The sequence below is a fragment of the Parasteatoda tepidariorum genome, chromosome 8, assembly GCF_982258835.1.
Source record: "Parasteatoda tepidariorum strain Cologne lab strain chromosome 8, Ptep-v5.0, whole genome shotgun sequence".
Lineage (NCBI taxonomy): Eukaryota > Metazoa > Arthropoda > Arachnida > Araneae > Theridiidae > Parasteatoda > Parasteatoda tepidariorum.
In genome coordinates this window covers 99,452,279-99,473,256 of record NC_141762.1, presented here as the reverse complement: position 1 = coordinate 99,473,256, position 20,978 = coordinate 99,452,279, and the positions used below count along the sequence as shown (strand labels likewise).

The following is a 20,978-nucleotide window of genomic DNA, read 5'->3' as shown; positions in this document are numbered from 1 at the left end:
ATTCGTGATCTGTTTAACGTAAAAAAAAAAAAAAAAAAAAAGAAGAAAGATAATATTTTTATAGTTTTAGAAGTACAATGGCGAACTCTTTTCTTCCCTTTTTGTTATCTATAATTATGAAATAAAGAGTTTTTCTGTGTGTGTTTATGTGTGCGAGTCTGTAAAATAAAATGAAAAAACGAATATTTTTAGGTAATTTCTTAATCTAAATTCTCCTTCTTAATTACAAAATTAAAAGCGTTCTCACATTTTACTATTCACATTCATTAATTTATTTTTAGAATTGAAATTGTACATTCTAAGCTTAAGAGTACTGAAGAAATCCTATTTTTTTGAACGATAGTCACAAGAAATTCCTCTTTGGCACGAAAGTTCACACCAGGATTTTCCCTAATTTTTATGTCGGAACATAAAGATTTTGCGTCACTTTTGACAATTATGGTTAAATATACTTTTACGTTATGCCAGTTCGCCCGGCTGAAAAAAAAAACTGATTTAAAAAAAAAAAGGATGAATTTTTTTTAATTTTTAAAAACCGGAAAATAAAAGATATAATCCTTTCATCAGCCGACACGATTATATCCGCAAAAAAGAGTACTTTCTGATATTGCGAATATAATCGTGTGGGCTGATTTGTAAGAACCGCAGGGAATTGACGGCCAAGTATGATTGTGCGATTATAGTTTGTCTAAAATAGGAACTCCCCCAGACATTCGCCTGGACCTGTGGCGGTGACTATGGTAACGAGGTATGACTATTTCAAGAAGGGGTGCGGAGTCACTGTTTTGGAGTGGTTTCGGGTAGCCTTAGAGTGAAAAGAAGCCACCCTTCCTGAAATGCGCTATTTTTGTTTCCATAGCAGCAAACGGCCTCAGACTTTGTGGCGGGAGTTCTTAGCTTAAGCAAACTATACATCATAAGGGAGTAATTCTGTTTATTTTATGATTTTCACATGACCAAAATGTTTTTCGATGGTGTTTGGTTGTTTAGATATTTTTTTTAAATGTACTTTTATAGTGTTTGTTCTCTTGCTGCGCATGCCGTGCTATAATAGAGAACTCTTAGTCTATAATTAATAAATTTTTTTCCCCATTTTCAGTGCACGAGTTGAAATTTACTGACCGAATTTTCATAGTAATCGATTCTTACAACTTATTATTTGATTTCATTTGCTTTATTCAGCATACGTATAATTGTAGTTTAGAAGCGAGTATGAAAAAGTTTAGAAACGTAATTTTTTAACCAGTGTGCGTAGCCAAATCGTTCAACAAAAAATAAGCACTTTTTACATTAACAAAATGCAGACTCTCAGGGGACTGATCGGTAAGACACACCGGTTCCCATTTAATCACCGAAGTCAAGCATCACTGGCTGCGGTCAGCGTGTGGCTGGTGACCACTTGAATCAGTCTGCGTAGGGACCGCGATATCAGAGGGTGAAATATGAAGCCTTAAATGGAGAATATCTGGCAAAATGCAGCAGAATTACACATGAGAGAGCAATAATCTCACCGAACCCAGCTCAGTAGACGCACATGCGGAATCCCAAGTATTTTATCAAACATGTCAATTGATTGGCGCTTTTAAACGCACCGTTACGAACCGAATGTAAGCCAAAATGGTTTGTGGTCGAATGAATTGTTAAAACGTTGAATAGAACAATGTGAAAAGCACGCTTTTGCATAATACGTGGCGAAAATCGACATGGTAACAAAAGAAAAACTTCATTTTCGAAAAAGGAAAATTAAGCACTTTTTATATAACAACCAATAAAAAAAGCACCTTTAAGTTTTTAAGGGCTTCTAAAAAACGAAAATGAGTAACATGAAGATATCGTTAAATATATTTAAATACCATTGTCAATTTATTCAACGATATTTATCTCATAACATAAACATATTAATGAAAATCAAACACTGCAATAAAATAATCGATCAACAAAGGATTTATTCTGAATCTCAAAAAGTGAAGACTTTTAAGAGAAGCGTTGTAATCAGATTATAAGCGTCACTCCCAATGGATCTCCTTTCATGACGTCATCACACCTAACTGATAGTTTTGGGATCCATGCATGTTGAGCTCTCGTTCGTAAACAGCCTAAAAAGTTTAATCTTAGATATTTCATCCTTCTTTTCTTGTTATAAACAAAAATTTTTTTGTTGGATTAAAATGTTTTGAAAATTAAAACTTTCATTTAAATACGAAACCCAGAAACCTTTCAGCAACCTTGTGTCTGAATTTTCTTTTTATTTTCATGAAAAGGTTTGCGGTAAAATCCTTTTTTTTTTTGCAATGAAGTAAAAGTATTTGCAATTTCAAACCTTTCATCATAATTAATAAATCATTTATAAAGCTTTTTTATGTATACATAAAATATTGTTGCTTAGGTTTAAAATAAAAAAATGTAAACCTCGTTTTTATTTTTTTGTTTGCATTTGCCTTTTCCCCCAAAATGTTAATAAATATTAATATTTCGCAAAAAAAACAACAACCTTATTCTACGGAAAGCAAGTTACGAACATAAAACCTTGTTTTTTTCTAAGGTAGTGCTAAGGAAAAAATAAAATGTTAACTTAAATATCAGTATTCGTTCTGTTTTAAAAACTTTTTATTCTGATAATTTTATTTATGAAATTTAATCTTCAAAATTTCATTTTTATAAATTTAAAAATTTTCTCACAATTTACGTTTTAGGAATTTTTTTGCGTTCCTTTATGTTGCATGATTTCAATCTATTCGCGTCCATATTGTGAATCTTAGTACAATAATGAAAGACATTTTTTAATTTAAAATGTAAATGTTTTTATATATATAAATGTATTTCGGCAATAGCCCGTTGTGGGGGAAGTCATGGAAATTAAGGCTCCACAAATTCGTAACCAACCGCATGAATATGGTCTGTTAATAATAAATTCTAAAACCCCTAAAGATGGCGCTCTGAACAGTAATGTAAAAGGATTAATTGTATCCCGTTTCCTCTATGGCCCTGTACCATGATAGCTAGGAAAAGAGCGCCATGCAATATTATTACAGTCATAGTGTTACAATATTAAGCATTCTTTCAATTTAACTTTCAATGAAACAATATTGTGAATCACAACAATGATCCGGTGAGTCATGAAGTTCTATATAGGGCCAATATCGAAAAAATAATGACCCTTTGAGCAATCATTGAGCCTAGATTCATCGATATCGGCCCAAGTTATTTCGCTGCTAGGGCAGTTGCACAAAATTTTAGAGCATCATTTATTTCCTTGTGTCTGATGATTCAGCAGTTTCCAGAGATTCATTTTAACCACACGTGTTTTCGCAATTATATTTTTGAATAAATTTTTTCGTATTTGTGTTCACATTCAATAAAGTAACAGAAATAATAAAATAATTTTATTTAATGAAATAGGTTTAACACTGTATTTATAATATTTCAAAGTAAAATTAACAAGTATTCACAATCTCTCAAAGCATGGGAATTGGTGCTTTTTCCATAAAACCTAAAAAAAATTCATTTTTTTAGTAATAAAGTGCAACAATGCAGTTCAGATTTTTTAACAAACAAGCATTTTTTAAAAAAATTTAATTTTGCAATCTGGTAATCTGTCTACTACAACTAAACGCTGCTAGTCGGGTATCCCCTAGCAGCAAGGAACACAAAACAATTTATGTTCTCTTTTTGATTATTCTTCTAATGTTGTATATATATCTATATTAACGATCTGTTTTTGTTATCATCTCTGCTTGTTCAACTATACTTTCTATATTATTATTCAAAACTGTTTATTACATAAATTTTATTAAAAGCAGTGTGCCTAATTATTTCTCTCAAAAACCGTACCTCCATAAACTCGTGACCTGCAGACGTGATATGAACTCGTCTACAACGAAATTAACATCCACTTTGACTAGTGGTAATAATTGAAAAGTTGACTTGCTATTTGTGACTGCGTCATCGTCCTCATCACGCTGTTGATTATCAGTCTCATTCACACACAAAAGGATCCTGCACACACTCATCTGCTAATAGCAACATAGAAGAAATCACACACACAACCGCAAACTTAATGCAGCGTCACAAGTACTCAATATCCGGTGAACTTAACACAGCTCTCCCGGTCTTTTGCACACACGGAAACTAGTGGTATCCGTTCATCGAATTCCATCCCTGATAAAATTCTGGTGTTGCAGTATTGTGTCATAACAACCACTACGATTATGAAACATCAATTCACTAAGACATGCAAACTCGAATCAACCTTGAGGTACCTTTTGATAGATGAAGGTTGGCATAGTCGAAAGCTCAGTCTCCACATGCAATATCATACAACACTTTCTCCTCGTCAGGGTTAATGGCACCCATTTTGACGTATACAGTATTATATGAGAGTAATACCCAACAGAAACGGTGCATCTTAACTTTTTCCAGGGATCTGTCCAGGGTAAATTTACTACCATCTAGTAGTACCTTCACAAATTCAACTTTAAGAAAAATGGTAGTTTCACAAATAAAAAAGCAAACCCTGTTCTCCTTGCAATCTATGGAAAAGAGGAGATTTTCTGTAAGCTATCTTCTACAAAAAAAGGTTGCCCGTGTTTGATCATATAGTGCAATATGGTGAACCTAACCGGTAAACTACGCCATATCAAAGCGAGCCTTTTTTTATGCTGAGTTTTTTTAAAATGAAACGACGAGGCTCTCCCTCTATAAACTTTACAGGAAGTCGAAATTCAAACATTTCCTTAAACATTATTCTATATTTATTCTAACAGACCTTTATTTTTTATGATACATTTTTTTCTCAGTGAAACGTTTTTCTGTATGACCCAATTGAAAATGTACTCATAATTAAAATAACTTTTAGTACTGTTAAATCCATGTTTTTATTAAATTCAAGTTGAAATTTAACTATGGACAATGACTAGTGCTAACTATTAATTAAGTTACGAAATCAGACACAAAAACGTACTTTTTCTGATTAAACATATATTTCTTTTTACATATGGTAGAAAATTTTGAAACAATTTGGTTGCAATAAAGATTTGCATAGATGGTGAAAATATAAAAAAAGTTCCCAATTACTTCGCGATAGAAGATTAAACAATTGTAAACAACCATAAAGAAACTGAATGAATGACAAGATAGCAAAACATCGCATGTAGAAGTTTAATTTTAAATTTTATGATAACTTTATAATTACCACAGTTTTCTCTTTTTAAAGACTCATAAGTACTGTTGAAATATTAAAATACAGATGTTTGTTATTACAAACATAAAAACTTAATTTTTCTAAATGAAAGTTCAGATTAAAAGAAGAAAAAAAAAGCACGGTTTTGGAATCTTTTTACAATTTTCCATTTCAGTAGTTGTTCGACGAAATAAGGCACATCATGCATTTTCTAGATATAGAAATATTTTCTTGAATTGTGCTAAAATTGAGAAATAATATTAGCAACTTTTTAAGCACATTTTTTTAAACAATAACCTTTTTAAAAGGGCAACTTTCTTAAATTTGGCAGTAGGGAAAAAGTTTGTACGTCAAAATCGAATTGTATGTCCATAACTTTTTGGTCATTTAAAAAACAAAGCAAACTGTTGCATTTTTTGCTGTGCACACATATGCAATTACTTCTCATTATTCAAATAAATAAGCAAAAATAAAAAAAGACAATCAATAATTTATCTTCATTTATTAAAATTTTTCTTGGTTTCTACCAAATAAAAACAGTGTTGCAATAGAAAAATAAGTAGATTAATATGATATAAATTTTTATCCATAACTAAATTAAATAGTTGAAAATAATAATAGTCAAAAATAATTTTTTGCATTAAATTATCTTTGGGTAAAAGGGTTTTATAAGTGGGTGAATTTTTTTAAATTGCTTAATTAGTTTTAAAAATATGACTAAAAATGCAAAAAGCGAAATTAGCATTAAGGAGTCCGAATTTTGGATCGCTGTCCTGACCAAACTATGGGGAGAACATTTTCCAGATTGCGGCTACCCCTCACATCTTGAAGATTAAGAATCTAAATGTGTAAAACAAATATATGTTTATTCAGAGAAAGTACGTTTTTTTGCTCGATTTCGTAACTTAATTAATAGTTAGCATTAAATAATTTGCATATTTGAAAATCACCCCCAGAAAACATTAAGATTTACAGTTACAAGATGAAAATACGATTATTAGAACAAAAGTTATCCAAGGTAATATCTTTTTTCTTTGCACACTGTAAACTTTACATCTATATAATATATATGCTACGAATGTATGTGTGTATACAAAGATACAAAATATGCATGTCGAATGCATTGGTACACATGTACAATACTGAACATGCATAAAATGTACATATATACATAAACATATTGCACATATATACAAACACATATTGTTCATAAATAAATTGTACATGTATGCATGGGGCATTCATACATTATACATGCAGGTGTGGAACATACAACATACATACATTGTACATGCATGGGTCATTCATGCATTGAAAATATATGCATAGGATATAAATATATTGTACATACATGCAGGGTACATTATCGAATTGCACAACATTATGCAATAACTGAATTTGATCCTCAACAATTTTTAAATTACTTTATACATTTCAAAAAGTACACACATCAAAACAGGAAAACAATTCATAGTTATGAAAAGTTCATTTTTTTTTAAAAAAAAGGTATTTATTTAAAAAAAAATTAAGAATTGAAAATCACTTAAAAAAATTCACTAATAGAAAAACTTATAAAAATTAAATTAGCTGAAAATAATCCTAACGAAGTCTTAGTGAAATGGTAATCAGAATTAAACTTATCAACACAGATAATTTTATAAGTTTGTAATAATAATTTAAAGAGTAAGTTATTTATTTGTTTTTTTTAATTGGAATATGGGTAAAAAAGCAGTGAATTAAGGGGTAAGTGATTTTCCGTAAAAAGACATAAGAAATAAGGGAAACGTTTTGGTTAATTATGTTACTCAAAATGTCTTAACTTTCTCATCTCGTAATGAGTAGTTCAACTCTCTTAACAAAAAATATGTTTTATATCAATTTCTTTACTACTTCATACAAAAAGTTCAAGAAGTGTTGCCTCTTTTTTTCTTTTTCATCGAAATCATACTAATTTTTATTATTGCTTATGTTAGCCTCATTGTTTATGACTCCTACAGGGCTAAGTGAAAAATGTCTGATGATTCATGCACTCTGCAAGGAAAAAAAATACTTAGGTGGTCTGAGATTGAACACAGAAGTCTGAGAGTCTGTTATAATTACTAAAAGATACAATCGAACCTCGATTTAACGCACTTTGATTTAACGAATATTTTTTTGTTCCTACAAAAGGAGTGCTAAAATGCTCTCATTTAACAAATTGTTAGTTATGATTTAACAAACAATCGGTGGAAAAAAATGAGCTAATATATCTAAAAATTTTTCGCATTTAAAATTTTGAATATTTCACATCCTAATTGAAGTGTATAATTATCTGTATGTACAGTTGGACCTCTATTTAACGAAGTCGCTAAATTCCAAAAAAAGTTCGTTATATGGAAAATTCGTTAAATAGAAAATCATCTTTTGAAATACTTACACAACGTAGAATAGGTTTTAAATTCATGGATACTAGAAATAATTAAAATTGCAATTGATGCACCTTTATCTTGTAATTTTTTTCTTTAATAGTCAGGCACTTTCGCTTCGACATTTTGCAGCCGTAAGAAAAGCAACAAGCAGCACTCTGATCAACAATCTTAAAACAGGAGCTCTACCGAGTGAACAACGAGAAAGTTTTTCTAGAAAGGAAGTGAACAGTGGGGGTGGAGATAATATGACATGTCAATAAGGGACCAGGGACCACACACTTTGATGACCCATTCCTTTTATCTTCTCTGCTCATTTTCTATTCAAGGAATTTGATCCTTTCCCCCCTTTTCTAGTGGGATTGCATTTCCTGTATGAAATGCAAACAAAAAGGGAAAGGAATTTTACTGCTTTCTCTAAAAGTTAAGGGGATGCGAAAATCAGTTCAAAGTTATTTCCCTCATAAAATGCGTTAACTAGTTAATACTTTTCTCAAATATTTTGGGAAATGGGGAAAGTAGATCTAAAAAAAAAAATTCGTTAAATAGAAAATTCACTTCGCTATTTAGAAGTTATTTAACGAAGAAATTTCCAAAATGTTCTTGGTTCCATGAAAAAATTCGCAAAATAGAGAAATTCGTAAAATGGAAGTTCGTTAAATAGAAGTCCGACTGTATTACGTATTAAGTTTTAAAAGCAAGTGGCTTTAAAAAATTGAGATAATTTTAAAGTTAATTTCCTAACATATAACTTATAAGTTTTAAGCTTGTAGTAAACAATAATTCCTTTTTTTCATTATCTGTATATCTAAGGGTATTTTGCATCGATACTTTTATACCATACTCTATACAAAAATTGATATTCGATTTAATGAACGGATTTGCCAGTCCCAATCAATTCTTTAAATTGAAGTTCAACTGTAGCTAGAAGGGTACGGAAATTATTGTCCAAATTTAAGAGACAGAGAAAAAAAAACCCTTCAAAAATCAAACAAGAAACAGTTGACATTTTTGAAACTTTTTCACAAATAAACGTGTTTAAAAAAAGGTAAATGAAAACAAATATTTACTACTTGGATAAAAGTCAACATCTTACCCAAATTCAGTTCCCAAACCAACTGCTACTCATTGCAGTTACTTTTTCATAAAAGGATGCTGTTGTTTTCAGGGTTGTTGGAGTTTCAATAGCAACTAAGTTAGGACTAGAACTACGAGTGTTCTTTACTTCTGGTTCCTGTTGAAATAAGCAGCATAACAGTTAGCAAACATTCATGCAACACATGCCTCATGTTACACACACAAACCATTCTTGATAATCTCCTGAGATGCTTTCTTATTTTTTATAGTCATGAGTTTGATTTGGATTATTTTAAGACTTCAGTTTATTCTGTGGGGCTGCAAGTACATTTTATTTTATAACCTTCGTTGAACAGCCGACCCAATTTAGGGTTTACGACTACCAATGTTCAACTCCGTAGCCTTGTAATTTTAAACCCAATCCAGAAAACAAGGGAACTCCTGGATAAAGTATTGGAAGAAATTTGCCTTTGTGGACTTTTTGATGGAACTAACCCACATTTGCTTTACACGGAGAGGAAGACCCGGAGAACCTTCCACGGTTAGCCTGACAGCAAGGGGACTCTAACCCATGATCCACCTACCATTGAGGATATTTTAAGTCAGCACTGAGGTCAGTGCAAGCCGGGTGCAGAATTCAAATCGACAAGCTACCGCTGGGATTGAACCCAGGTCACCTCATTAGGGGGCGAGCATTCTAACCCCTGAGCCATCATGGCTGTGCAAGAATATTTGAAGCAAGGAAATATAACAGTGGAAAACAATTTTCTTCTTCTATTGCATGGGATTTTTTTAAACAGATTTTAGATGAAGCACAGATTTCTAATCTGTTTTTCTGAATAAGCTACAGTTTTTTGTGCAATTTAATAATATAATCTGAAAAAAGATTTTTAAAATTCACTTGAAATTGATGTGGTAGGAAGAAGGCAATAAAACATTTTAGTTTACGATGCAGTAAGTTAAGATTTTTTCTCTTAAGTGTATTTCATTTTTTTTTATTGTTATTTTCAAAAAACATGAAATAATTACTATTTATTCATGTTTGTTTTTTTCAAAGAAGTGCTTCTTTATCTGCTCCCCCACATGTATATGAATTTATACTTTATGTATAAAAAAATGTACATTCAGATAAAAGAAAAAAAAATACACTATTTTTGAAAATAAAAAAATGTAGCTTTCAAAACAAAATGAATTTTGGATTTGAACTTCCTACACCTGAATTAGGTAAGGTGAAGTACTTTTATAAATGGAGAAAAAAATTTATTCCCCAGTTTAATTTATGTTCAAGTTTTTCACTCACTTTCAAAATATTCTAGCTTCTTTTTTTAGCCGAACAAAAAAACACAAATAAAAATATATAGCCATAAACTGAGGAAGAGGCCTTGAAACTCTGTGAGGAAAGTTTGGATATTTCACTGGTGATTGAGAGGTGATGATTTTTTTAAAAATTTTATTATTATATTGTTTTGCAGAGCAGTGTTAGTTACATCAAATATGACAGAAAATATAAGTTAATCAGTTAATTGACATACTATAAAACATAAATGTTAATATATGTTTGTTAATAAAATACAAACAAAAATAACATAAAGGATTCAAACTCCTGACTCGACTACTGAAGCAATTAAGTCTCTCACATGCTTTGAGTGTATCAGCCAAAAGGAGAAATATATTTTACTTTAAAGCAAGCTTGTCAAAAATGATGAATTTCTTTTTAATTAAAAAAATAATATAAATAAATTAAATTTTTTATTTACTTAAATCATATTTCTTAATTACATTTACCAGTCAAACCATCCCATGTATTAATAATACATATAATCATATGTATAATATTATCCTATAGCACAAAATACTTAATAATTCTAACTCACTTAATTTATTAACAAAATAATTTTAAAGTCAATTTGTTAGATTAGTTAAATCAATATAAACTTTGGAGTTTCTATGGTCAGAACAAGTTACTGATATACAGTAACTACATATGTAATAACAGGGTGCGTAGCCAAATCTTTGAATCAAAAATAAGCACTTTTTAAAAACTTTTCAAGCACTTTACAGAAAACTTCAAGCACTCAAAAAATTAATATTCAATCAATGATATTATTGAAAAACGAAAACTTTTTATAAACAGTTTTAACGTTAAAAAACACCCAAAAAGAAACGGGTGTAAATCAAAACAATCAGTACTTTTCCACATCAAACTGACCCTGAACTCAGAACAAAAGTACCCTTATCCCCTACGTCAAAAAAAGTGTTAGAAGTAAAATAAAATAAACAAGAACAAAATTAAAAAGAAAAACATTTCTTAAGGATCTGATATTCTCTATCCCAATTGGAGCACTCGGGTTTCGGTTTCAAGTGTGCGCAGATGCGCAAGTCATAACGTGGGTACGACATGAAGTCCACCTGAATGATTACGTAGCAAACTCCCCATTTTTCGAGAAATGCATGGGATCCACCGCATATCACTGAAGGGAAAAAAAATTATTCGGAACAAAGCACTTTTTAAAAACGCCAGCTGAAAAAAGCACCTTTAAAAGCTTTTAAAAACGAAATCCCCAAAAAAGCACCTTTAAGTACTTTTTACAAACGCTACTCACCCTGAATAAGTTTGTGAAAGTACTTGTATTTTATTAAATATGTTTATTACCATCAAATTACTTTACATATAGTAAATTAAAATTCGAAAGTTACAATTCAAATTACTGAAAATTTTTAAATTTTTCTTCTAGTTTGAAGTAAAATAATTTTACATACATTATCAACCTAAAAAATATACTCATAAATAATATTGCACAAAAATATTTCCGAATTAATGATTTATTTTCAAAATATCAATTGGTTTAAATTAATTAATTACCTTGTTTAGTAATTTAGCCTACCAAAAGTGGAATCTTGAATATTAAATTTTAGTAGGTTAGTTTACTTTTGAGAGTTCATTCAGTTTGCATAAAGAAATGAAACTCACCTCTAATTGTTCCCGAGAAGAGGATGTCTTGGCTGGCAGAGGCAAATGAGGAAACCTTGCACCCGTTGGAGACATCAACATCACATTGTGGTCCATATGACCACTCACAGAGAGTATTTTACAGCTAGTGAGGTAGCTCACTTGATCTGGCGATGTTATTAGGCCATACAGAGACTGAAAGAGAGTTCATTTTCATTTCTTTATTATGTAAGTTGATATCTAGAGATCTACAAAAGTTTGTAAGTTCCAAAATTTTATAAATTGTTCAACTTTTTTGTATCATAATATTAAATTATTTTTATGATGGACAGTGGAATTCACAAATCTTAAGTGGCATTTACTCTGGATCTGAATTATATGTTTAAGTTGAAAATGAATAAAATAAAGTTGAAATAAAAACAGGAAAGAACTGCTGCAGTATAACTGCTATCAGAGAGACACCTTTGAATTTGGTTGCTTTATTTTCAATTGAAAATTTCAATGGGAAATTTCAATTTTTATGAATATCCCTTTCATAATTAATTGAATACATTGTTTGAATTTTTCCTTCTAATTCTGGTATTTATTTTTTCATGGGCATTTCATCCAAATTACTTTAAATTACTAGTAATAAGTATAATTCATTGGGTATAAATATAATTAAAGGTTTAAAATATCATTAATGGAACCCTAGGGTTCTGTCATACACCTTTTGAGATCCACTCGTCTAGATAAATTAACCAACATGTTTTCGTGCACAGTTTCAAACACTCATATTTTCAAAAATTCATAAAACATTGGCAATTTACCAATTGATTGTCCATTTTTAAAAATTTGTTAAAATAACAAAACTAAACAAATCATCAGCAATTCTCTGAAAACTGGAAAGGGACTTTTGCAGTGTAAAAAACAAATTTCTTATTCTATGATTGTGAATTTCCTTTTTTATTATTTCCTTTTGGTTGTTTTCATCACTCAACAAGTGTTTTTTAACAGTTGTAGATATTTTTTTTAAATTTCTCAAGAAATTCTTAGGATTATTTTAGAGCTCTAAAGGTGTTTAGTTTATTGCATAACTAAGTTTACTTAAATGTTTAAACAATTAACCCAGTTTAAACAAATTAAGTTTAAACAGGATTGCCACTCAAATCTGGAAAAAAATAACTCCGTGTGTTTTCCCTGTATATATTATACACAATATATTAAGAGGAAACACAGAAATCAGTGTGCTGTTTTATTTGTGGTATTTGGCTAACTATACTATTTTTAATTGATGGAAAAACTTAAAGAAATAAGAAACATACTTAAATAATGCTATGGTAAATAAAACAGTTTAGTATAGTTGAAATATCTTTAAATATCCTATAGATTGCACTTTGAGTAACCACCATTTTTTAAAAAGACTAAAATAAATGAGAAAAATTCCTTGTATTTTCCCAGTTTGTAAAGGAAAACTGAAAATTCTTTGAATTTTCTGTTATTTCATATGATTTTTTTAATTTCCTGTACTTTCAAGGTATTCCCTGTTCTCCAAATGTGGAGTGGCAACCCTGTTAAAGCTGTCAGGGCAATAAATTACCAACGGAAAAAGGTGTTTTTGAACACCCTATGTTAGATAATATGCCAATAAAATGGTAACTTATATTGTTAACTTTATTATAGGTAATAACTGCATAAAACTTTATAAATCAAGCTTATATACTTATGGAGATGTAGATATTTTTTATAAAAAAAACAAGCAAATTTTTTGTCTTCTGTTCTTTTTGTTATGACTTCAAAAATATTCAATAAACTTAAACAAAATTTCTAAAGCAATATTTAATGAATAACAAAATTATAATGAAAAATTTGAAAAAATAACAAAAATAAAAACTCAGTAAAAAGTGCACAAGATACGAGTATTTAAAGTGGTTCTTCCATGTTGCACTCGAGCAGAAAACATTTAAAAAAATTATTTCTTCATAATTTCATAGCGAATAGTATTTGGTAACTAATAAAAAATAGATCGCTTTTAATATCTTAAAAATTTCATAATTTTCAAACTATTTCAGGAGTTTCGGATAAGGGGGCTACCCACAAAACTCATTTTGTATCATAAGACAAAATTTAATAAGAATTGACAATAATCGTTTTGTGATGGTATTAGGGAAGAAAACATGTGAAAGAAACATACTTTTATGGAGGTAGCGTTATTATTAATATTAATTTATTAATAATGCTTTCAATTTTTCGGGTATTCAAAAACCCTTTTTTTTGTTCATAATTTATTGTCGGTCCCTCAAACCTCTGAAAGCCTTAAACTTTATAGATAAGTGTAAGGAAATGTATGCCCTAAACATCTCTAAGCAGATTATCAAATGTAAGAAAAAATATTTTTGATGTCCCTCTCTCCATAAAGGTATTGAGAAATTAAAAAAAAAAATTTCTCCTTAATTACTATAGGGTAGCGCGTGTATAGCAAAAAAAAATCTGGCATTTTCAATTTTTAAAATTATTTTAAAACATTTCTTTCTTACATAAAAATTTTTTTTCCTTTTTATTTCTACCTCATGTAGAGTTTTATGGCACAAGATCCAAAGGAGAATATGCTGCGCCAAACAATTTGTTGAGTTAGATCTAATGGTAAATTTTGTGCTACAATTTCATTGCCATTAAATAAATGAAACTAATAAAATTGTTAACCACAAGACACTTATTTTTAAAAGTTCATAAAAATCAATAAAAGGTGCCATTCTATAAAATACACAGAAAAGATAAAACGGTACATGGGTAAGAAATAAGAGTGAATAAAATCAAATAAAACAGTTATATACAATACAAAATACTGATAGCTCGCAGAAATGTGAAAATGTAAGGAAGATGAATTACTCCTAACAAATCCTTCATACATAAAATAGTGCTACTAAAAAAGGTAAGACGATGATGGTTAAAAGTGATGAACCGTAAGTAAAACATTAGAAGTGATACTAATCAAGGTTGATTCCGTTAAAAAAAGGTTCAAATGAGTAAGAGAAATTACCAGAGATTTGTGCAGAGCTTTCTTAATATTCTGCTGCAAAGGAAGAGAGAAAACGTCCATGTCAAATGGATCTATCTGAGATACTGCTCTGTTTATGATTTCTTGAGAGATGACATCATCGGATGCATTGTGCACCATCAGGCTCATCAAGAACTGCACATCAAATAACAGCTGCAGGGATTGAACCTGCAGTAACCTGGGCGGAATCGATTGTGTTGAAAATACTTTCTGTTTGTAAACATCCAGTAGGGCACTCAACAGCTGCCTGCTCATCCATGACCTTACTTCACTGTGTGCAGAAAAGATGTGCGTCAGTTTTACATTAAAATACAAAATGAATTATACATAGCTGCCAACATAGATAAGGAAAAAAAAATACAGTAGATTTTACGAAATATAAATTTCATGAAAATTGTTGCATAATAATTAACAACTAAGTATTATAGCTGATTAATATAACTAATCATTACATTATTTGTTACTACGTATTATTTTCCAGTCATTTTTGTATTTAATTTTATTGGCCATTTAATTAAATAATGTATAATAAAAGGGAGGAGTTCGGAACTATTAGTTAAAATTGTTTGCGGAACGGATATAGTGAACTCCCGGTGAACCGAAATTTCGGTCCCTTCACTATAGCGGGGTTTGAGTATTACACATAGGAAATTTTAGGGATTTTTTTAATCAAAAGTGAATCATCAAAAGAGAAATACAGCAATAGTTTCCTGTTGTACACAAAGATCGTCAAAACACAAAGAAATCGGCGTTCACAAAGAGTGGCAAAAGTAATAATTAAAATGCGAAATTCGTGTATCATAATGATGTTGTATTAAAAATATTAGGATTCTCAAAACCATGCATAAATCCATAGGATTAACCATCGGAAAAAGAAGTGTTCAAAAAATTACATTTATCAAGATTGGGTACTGCAAGAACTTAAATGCGTGTAACAAATTTTACAATGGATAAAAAACCTCTGTTTAACATTGCAGAACAGCTAAAGGCCAAAGAAGCTCTGTACCTCCCACACCAATGTCCTCATAAATTAAGTCTGACTTCCTGTGGCTACTTTTTAAAAGTATTTGCATGAGCATAAGCAGTTTTTGAAATCGTTCATAATTTTCGCCCATTGTCAAAAGAGCAAGTATTCAAAATAAAGTTTAAAAAATTTAAAAGATCAAAATCAGTTTATTATTGATATCATTATTTTTTAATTCATGAAATTATTTACCCCGTATCATCATCAAAAAAGTAAACAACACATTAAAGCTTACATTACGCTAAATAATTAATGATTGCTGTATACAATATGGTCACCCATAATACAACTGTATGCACTAATATATACCATACAAATGTAATAAAGTAAAACAATTGCTCAAAAGTGACTTATTAAAAAAAATTCAAATTAAATTACACTTGAAAAATCAAATAGAACATTGTTTAAAAAAGATTTGAGTTATATCCAGCTGTAATAAAAAATATTATAAAACATATGTGTTAATTTAAAATATTTTATATTTAAATAATATAATGAGAAAATAATTATTAAAATTTTTTTAAAAATAAAATTATAGTTAAAAGAATTTACAGCTGCATCTACAGTTTCATATAATATGGTCACCAGGTATTTAATGTAGAGTCACTTAAATGATGTTTGTGGATAAATTTTTTACCTATTGATTGAAAATCCGCCAATAGCATTCAAATGACAACAGAATTGGAATAGAGAATCAGCCACAGGTGTAGATATCTAAGAGAAAATGAAAAAAAAAAAAAAAAATGAAAAACTCATTTTTAACTAGAACAATGGCACTCTTACTTAGTGATCTAATCCCATGTATTGATGGTTGACTGAATGTAAACAATAACAAGTTTCCTGAAACTTGAAGAAATTTAGAAAATTTCCTGTGTATCCCTACGCTTATGAGGTGATGTGTGAACAGGTTTAATATTCTAGGAGGTTTTATTATCATGATTTGTGTTTAAATTTACGTGAAAATGTAGAAATTTAATGTAAAATTTTTTTGTAACTTAAGTTATTACTTATCCTAGCAAAATCGACACCATTCCAGAGAGAATAAAAAAACAAGATATGTAAATTTATATTAAATACAATCCCTTTTACAAAAAAATAATTCAATACACCTGCATATTTCCTTAGTCTGATGAACATGTGCAAGCATAAAGACACAAACCCAACCTATTTTTTTCGTACCGTCATTCGGGGCTACTTTGTGCAGCGGGGGCTACTTTGTGCAAATTCGAATTTGGCATTTTTCAAGTGCTGCTATTCAGTATTATGTTTATTTCACGTTAAAAATGTGTGGAATTTGAAGATAGAAGTCTCTTTTATTACTACAAAAATTTTTTCGAATTTTAAAGCAATCTCAGAGTGTGTTTCGTTCATCCAATGTCAACAACTTTCCGAGAACGTCGGATGTCGAAAAGTGTGCGTGGAAACTTTAGCTGTGAAATGCAAAGACGTTGATAAAACAATTGTCGTAAGTGCAAAATTTTTTATTTATATATTAATAAACAATTATATCATGTTAGAGTTAAAAAAATTTGAAAATTAATAACAAATAATCGGAAAATGAAAAAAAAATGCATTTTGGGGCTACTTTGTGCAAAGTTTCATTCGTTTTTTTTTTCCGACAGAAAAATGGTCAGACGTTATAAAAAAGTACCTGGAACGAGAAACTACCGTGATTACACTTTAGAAAAGCTGCAACAATGTTTGCAAGCAGTTGCTGGTGGTATGTCGATTGCAGAAGCTTCTCGGAAGTACAAAATCCACAGAAATACTATCTCTAATAAAATTCACAATTCCTGGTAAACTATTATTTTTCTTCTACAATGATTTTTCTAATGAATTAATCAAACGATTTAACACCTAAAAATACATTTTATAGGACATCCGGTAATTTTGACAGAAACTGAAGAGCAAGTTCTGTCATGTTCATTCAAGCATATTATGTTCAAATTTATCAATATTATAAATGTTAATGAATATGTAATAATTATTATTTTTGAAATATCATCCATTTCGATGTTAAAAAAATTATATGGCTTCCTTTTGTTTAAACTCAAATGTTCTGAAATAAACATTCTTTTTAAGAAAAAATTCTTCAAAAAAAATGGTTTTTTAAAGCTGAAAATTATTTTTAAACTAATATCTTTACATATCTTGATGTTTTTGTCTTTAAAAATGTCAACAATTATTTTTTTTAACAATTTTATATCAATATTTTACTAAAAACATTCTCATTAAACTGAATTCCTATCACTGCACAAAGTAGCCCTATTTGGGGGCTACTTTGTGCAAGGTATGTTTTGACTTATTATTCGTAAATATTACATACAAATAATGTCAATATTGATCAAATTCACTCGTCTGAGTCCAGTTATGAATATAATATCGATAAATTTTACTAAAGTTTGAATTAACATAGTTTTTTTACATGTCAAAGTTCAAAAACTGCGAAATCCTGCACAAAGTAGCCCCGAATGACGGTAGTCACATGATTTAAAAATCATATATCGTGATTTGTATTTATGCATATTAAAAATTATAGGTTTTGATTCGTCCCACAATTTTAAAGTCATATATCGTAATTCGTATTCACATGGGCGAAAACTCGCACATCACATTTTGTATTAACATTAACGAGATTTAAAAATCGCTCATTGCGATTTGCATTCATGTGATTTAAAAATAACATATCGCGAGTCGTCTTTTGGCATTTAAAAATTCATACATTGTTACTCTTTTCATCATTCATAAATACCGGTGAACCAGCAGATTACAATCACCCCTGATCTTTAGCAAAAACAAAGCAACTCATTAACAAATCTTTGATTTCTTCAATTCTTTGCCGAATATTCAGAACTGACTTTGGTTTATAGCAGTGTATTCTTAGCTTTTTAAGAATTACTTCTTTGAGGAAAACATTTCTGCAGATATTTTTTAAAGCTCAGTTTGTCCAAAAACATTTTCTTAAAAAAGAAAAAAAATATTATTTTTAAAAATTACGTTTTTGTAGTGGAGAATAACTAAAAAACAAAAATTTGAAAAATGAAAAACGTGGGACACATGAAATACATAACAGTAACCGTATGTGTGCTCATGAGAATCTGTGTATGTTATCTGTAATTGTATCTGAATGTGGAATATGTTTGTGTATATGCATGTGTATGTGAATGAGTAAGAAAATGTGCATATGTACTGTTATGTATTTCATGCTCCCCACGTTTTTCGAATTTTTGTTTTTTAATTATTATTCTCCACTACAAAAACGTGGTTTTTAAAAATATAACTTTTATTTTTTTTGTACTCACTTCCAAAATCTCAATTTTTTCACTCACTGTACCCAAAACTTTTCAACTGACATGTGACACTAATTTGAAATAATCGAATCGACAACAAAAGACAATCGCGAAAATATTAATTTTTCTTCACTTCGTATGTCTTTTTCTCTTCATTTTCATGCATTGTCATCCAATTCTGAACTATGTGCCAAATTTGAAGTCTGAAGCCAGTTGGGTTAGTTTAAAATCAATTACAAAATTCCACCCGAACAGACATACACGAAGGCAAGTTGATATAAACGTGGTAAAAACTTACATTTTGTGGTATTCTTAAAACAGAATGAATGGCATTTCCCTGGTCAGATTCTTCTTGTATTTCAATTTTATCCCATTGCTGAAAAGGAAGATAAAAATGAAATTGTTTTTATAGCCTGTGAATAATTTTTAATTCTACATTCAAACCTATAAAAAGAATTCAATATTACATTTTATAAAATTCATACAAATAATTTGAGTTAAATTGAAACAAGTTATGAGTTTTTACTGCAAAATTGATAAAAACACTCATTCATAAGATGCAGCATAAAATGTGTTTTTCCGGATGTCTTCAAACCTTCATTAATGAAAATGTAAGTCGAAATCTGTTTTCTAAATGTAACTTGTTTTATAGTCAAAAATAACAAAATTAGATTACTTATTAATAAGAAAACATATTTTTTTATAAATAAAATAATACAAGGGTGCACTTGATTACATAAAAGCAAACAAAACTATACACATCTTAATTGTTTTATACATATTATTAATCCAATATTCTTAAAAGTTTTATAACATTTCATCCTTTTTTATATTGTTGCACTCTTTCAGAATTTGATAGATAAGTATTACGGATGATGTTTTCAATATAAATGTAAACAACAACAATCTCAAACTCTTGAACTGCTTTACTTATGGCTAGAAAGTATACAGCTACAGCTTATTCTGCAAGGCAATACTTTCAAACAGATAATTTTGATTAATATATGATATAAATTATATGATTTCTGAGTTCAAATATGTTATATTTTATAAGCTATTAATGATATTAAGTAATTCTGGTAAATTTGAAGTGAAAATTTGCTTTAGTTACTTAGTTATAATGTTAAAAAAGGTGACATGTTTGCTAGATTTTGAAAGAACTCGCTTTTTTGGCAGTTCTGATTTGGCCTTTTTTTATTTGTTTATTTCAGTTTGCTCTTGGTTCAAGCCATGTACCATCGTTTGAAAGAATTAGCATATTGTTCGAGCGGCGAGATTAAGTTCATTTTACAAATTATCATTTAGGTTTAATTTTTAAAGTTGGTAAATTGTTAACAAGGTACGAAGGGTTTTATAATGATTCTTTTTTCAAATGACAATTCTTATGTTTTGATATGACAGGTCTTCAAATGACAAGTCTTATAACGAATATTCTTTCAAACACAAATCAGGTAACAAATACACAAAATACTATTCCAGAGACTCTCACATTGTAAACCAAATTGAACACACCAAAAACAGTAACTTGGAAGTATAGGCAGTCAAAAGCTTGCACAGCTATCTAGCGTAGAAAACACCATGCTTAGACTCATCCAAATCATTTTTTAAATATTAATTTTTTTAATAACATACCAGAAGAATTTTTAAAAGTCCTTCCATAGAATAAGTCATAAGCTCAGATTCCGCTGTGGCTTTCAAATGATTTATTTGGCTAACACTCCACAATCTAGAAAATAAATAACTTAATTAATAATGAATTTTAATACTCAAAATAAAGAAATGTATTTAAAATTTACTTCCACACCTAAAAGCTGATGCACTTGTTTCTAATAATTTACTCTTCAAAATCTTCCAATTTTCACTTTCCTTTAAAATAATAGGATAAACTCAATGAAAATTGTCCAAAAATAATAAAATTATATATTTAATCAATTTATACATATATCAGACACTGTACAAAAAGCAATATACAGTCAAATCCCATTTCAGCGAAATCCGAAATAGAAAAAATTAAGC

The 20,978-nt window shown here is 29.4% G+C and overlaps 1 protein-coding gene across 5 annotated transcripts in view; it reads right to left on the bottom strand.

The window, feature by feature from the left end:
- Nucleotides 1–3,370: 3,370 nt before the first annotated feature.
- Nucleotides 3,371–20,978, bottom strand: part of Cog1 (conserved oligomeric Golgi complex subunit 1) — a 51,951-nt gene continuing 34,343 nt past the window's right edge. For all 5 annotated transcript variants that reach the window (XM_087169499.1, XM_087169495.1, XM_087169498.1 and 2 more), the window contains exons 22-29: nucleotides 20,767–20,828; nucleotides 20,595–20,688; nucleotides 19,261–19,338; nucleotides 16,310–16,386; nucleotides 14,631–14,919; nucleotides 11,633–11,806; nucleotides 8,681–8,818; nucleotides 3,371–3,490 (exon numbers count right to left, since the gene is read on the bottom strand). In XM_087169499.1, coding sequence (XP_087025625.1) covers nucleotides 8,687–8,818; nucleotides 11,633–11,806; nucleotides 14,631–14,919; nucleotides 16,310–16,386; nucleotides 19,261–19,338; nucleotides 20,595–20,688; nucleotides 20,767–20,828 — 906 coding nt within the window. In that variant the 3' untranslated portion in view covers nucleotides 3,371–3,490; nucleotides 8,681–8,686. The remainder of the gene's footprint in view (nucleotides 3,491–8,680; nucleotides 8,819–11,632; nucleotides 11,807–14,630; nucleotides 14,920–16,309; nucleotides 16,387–19,260; nucleotides 19,339–20,594; nucleotides 20,689–20,766; nucleotides 20,829–20,978) is intronic.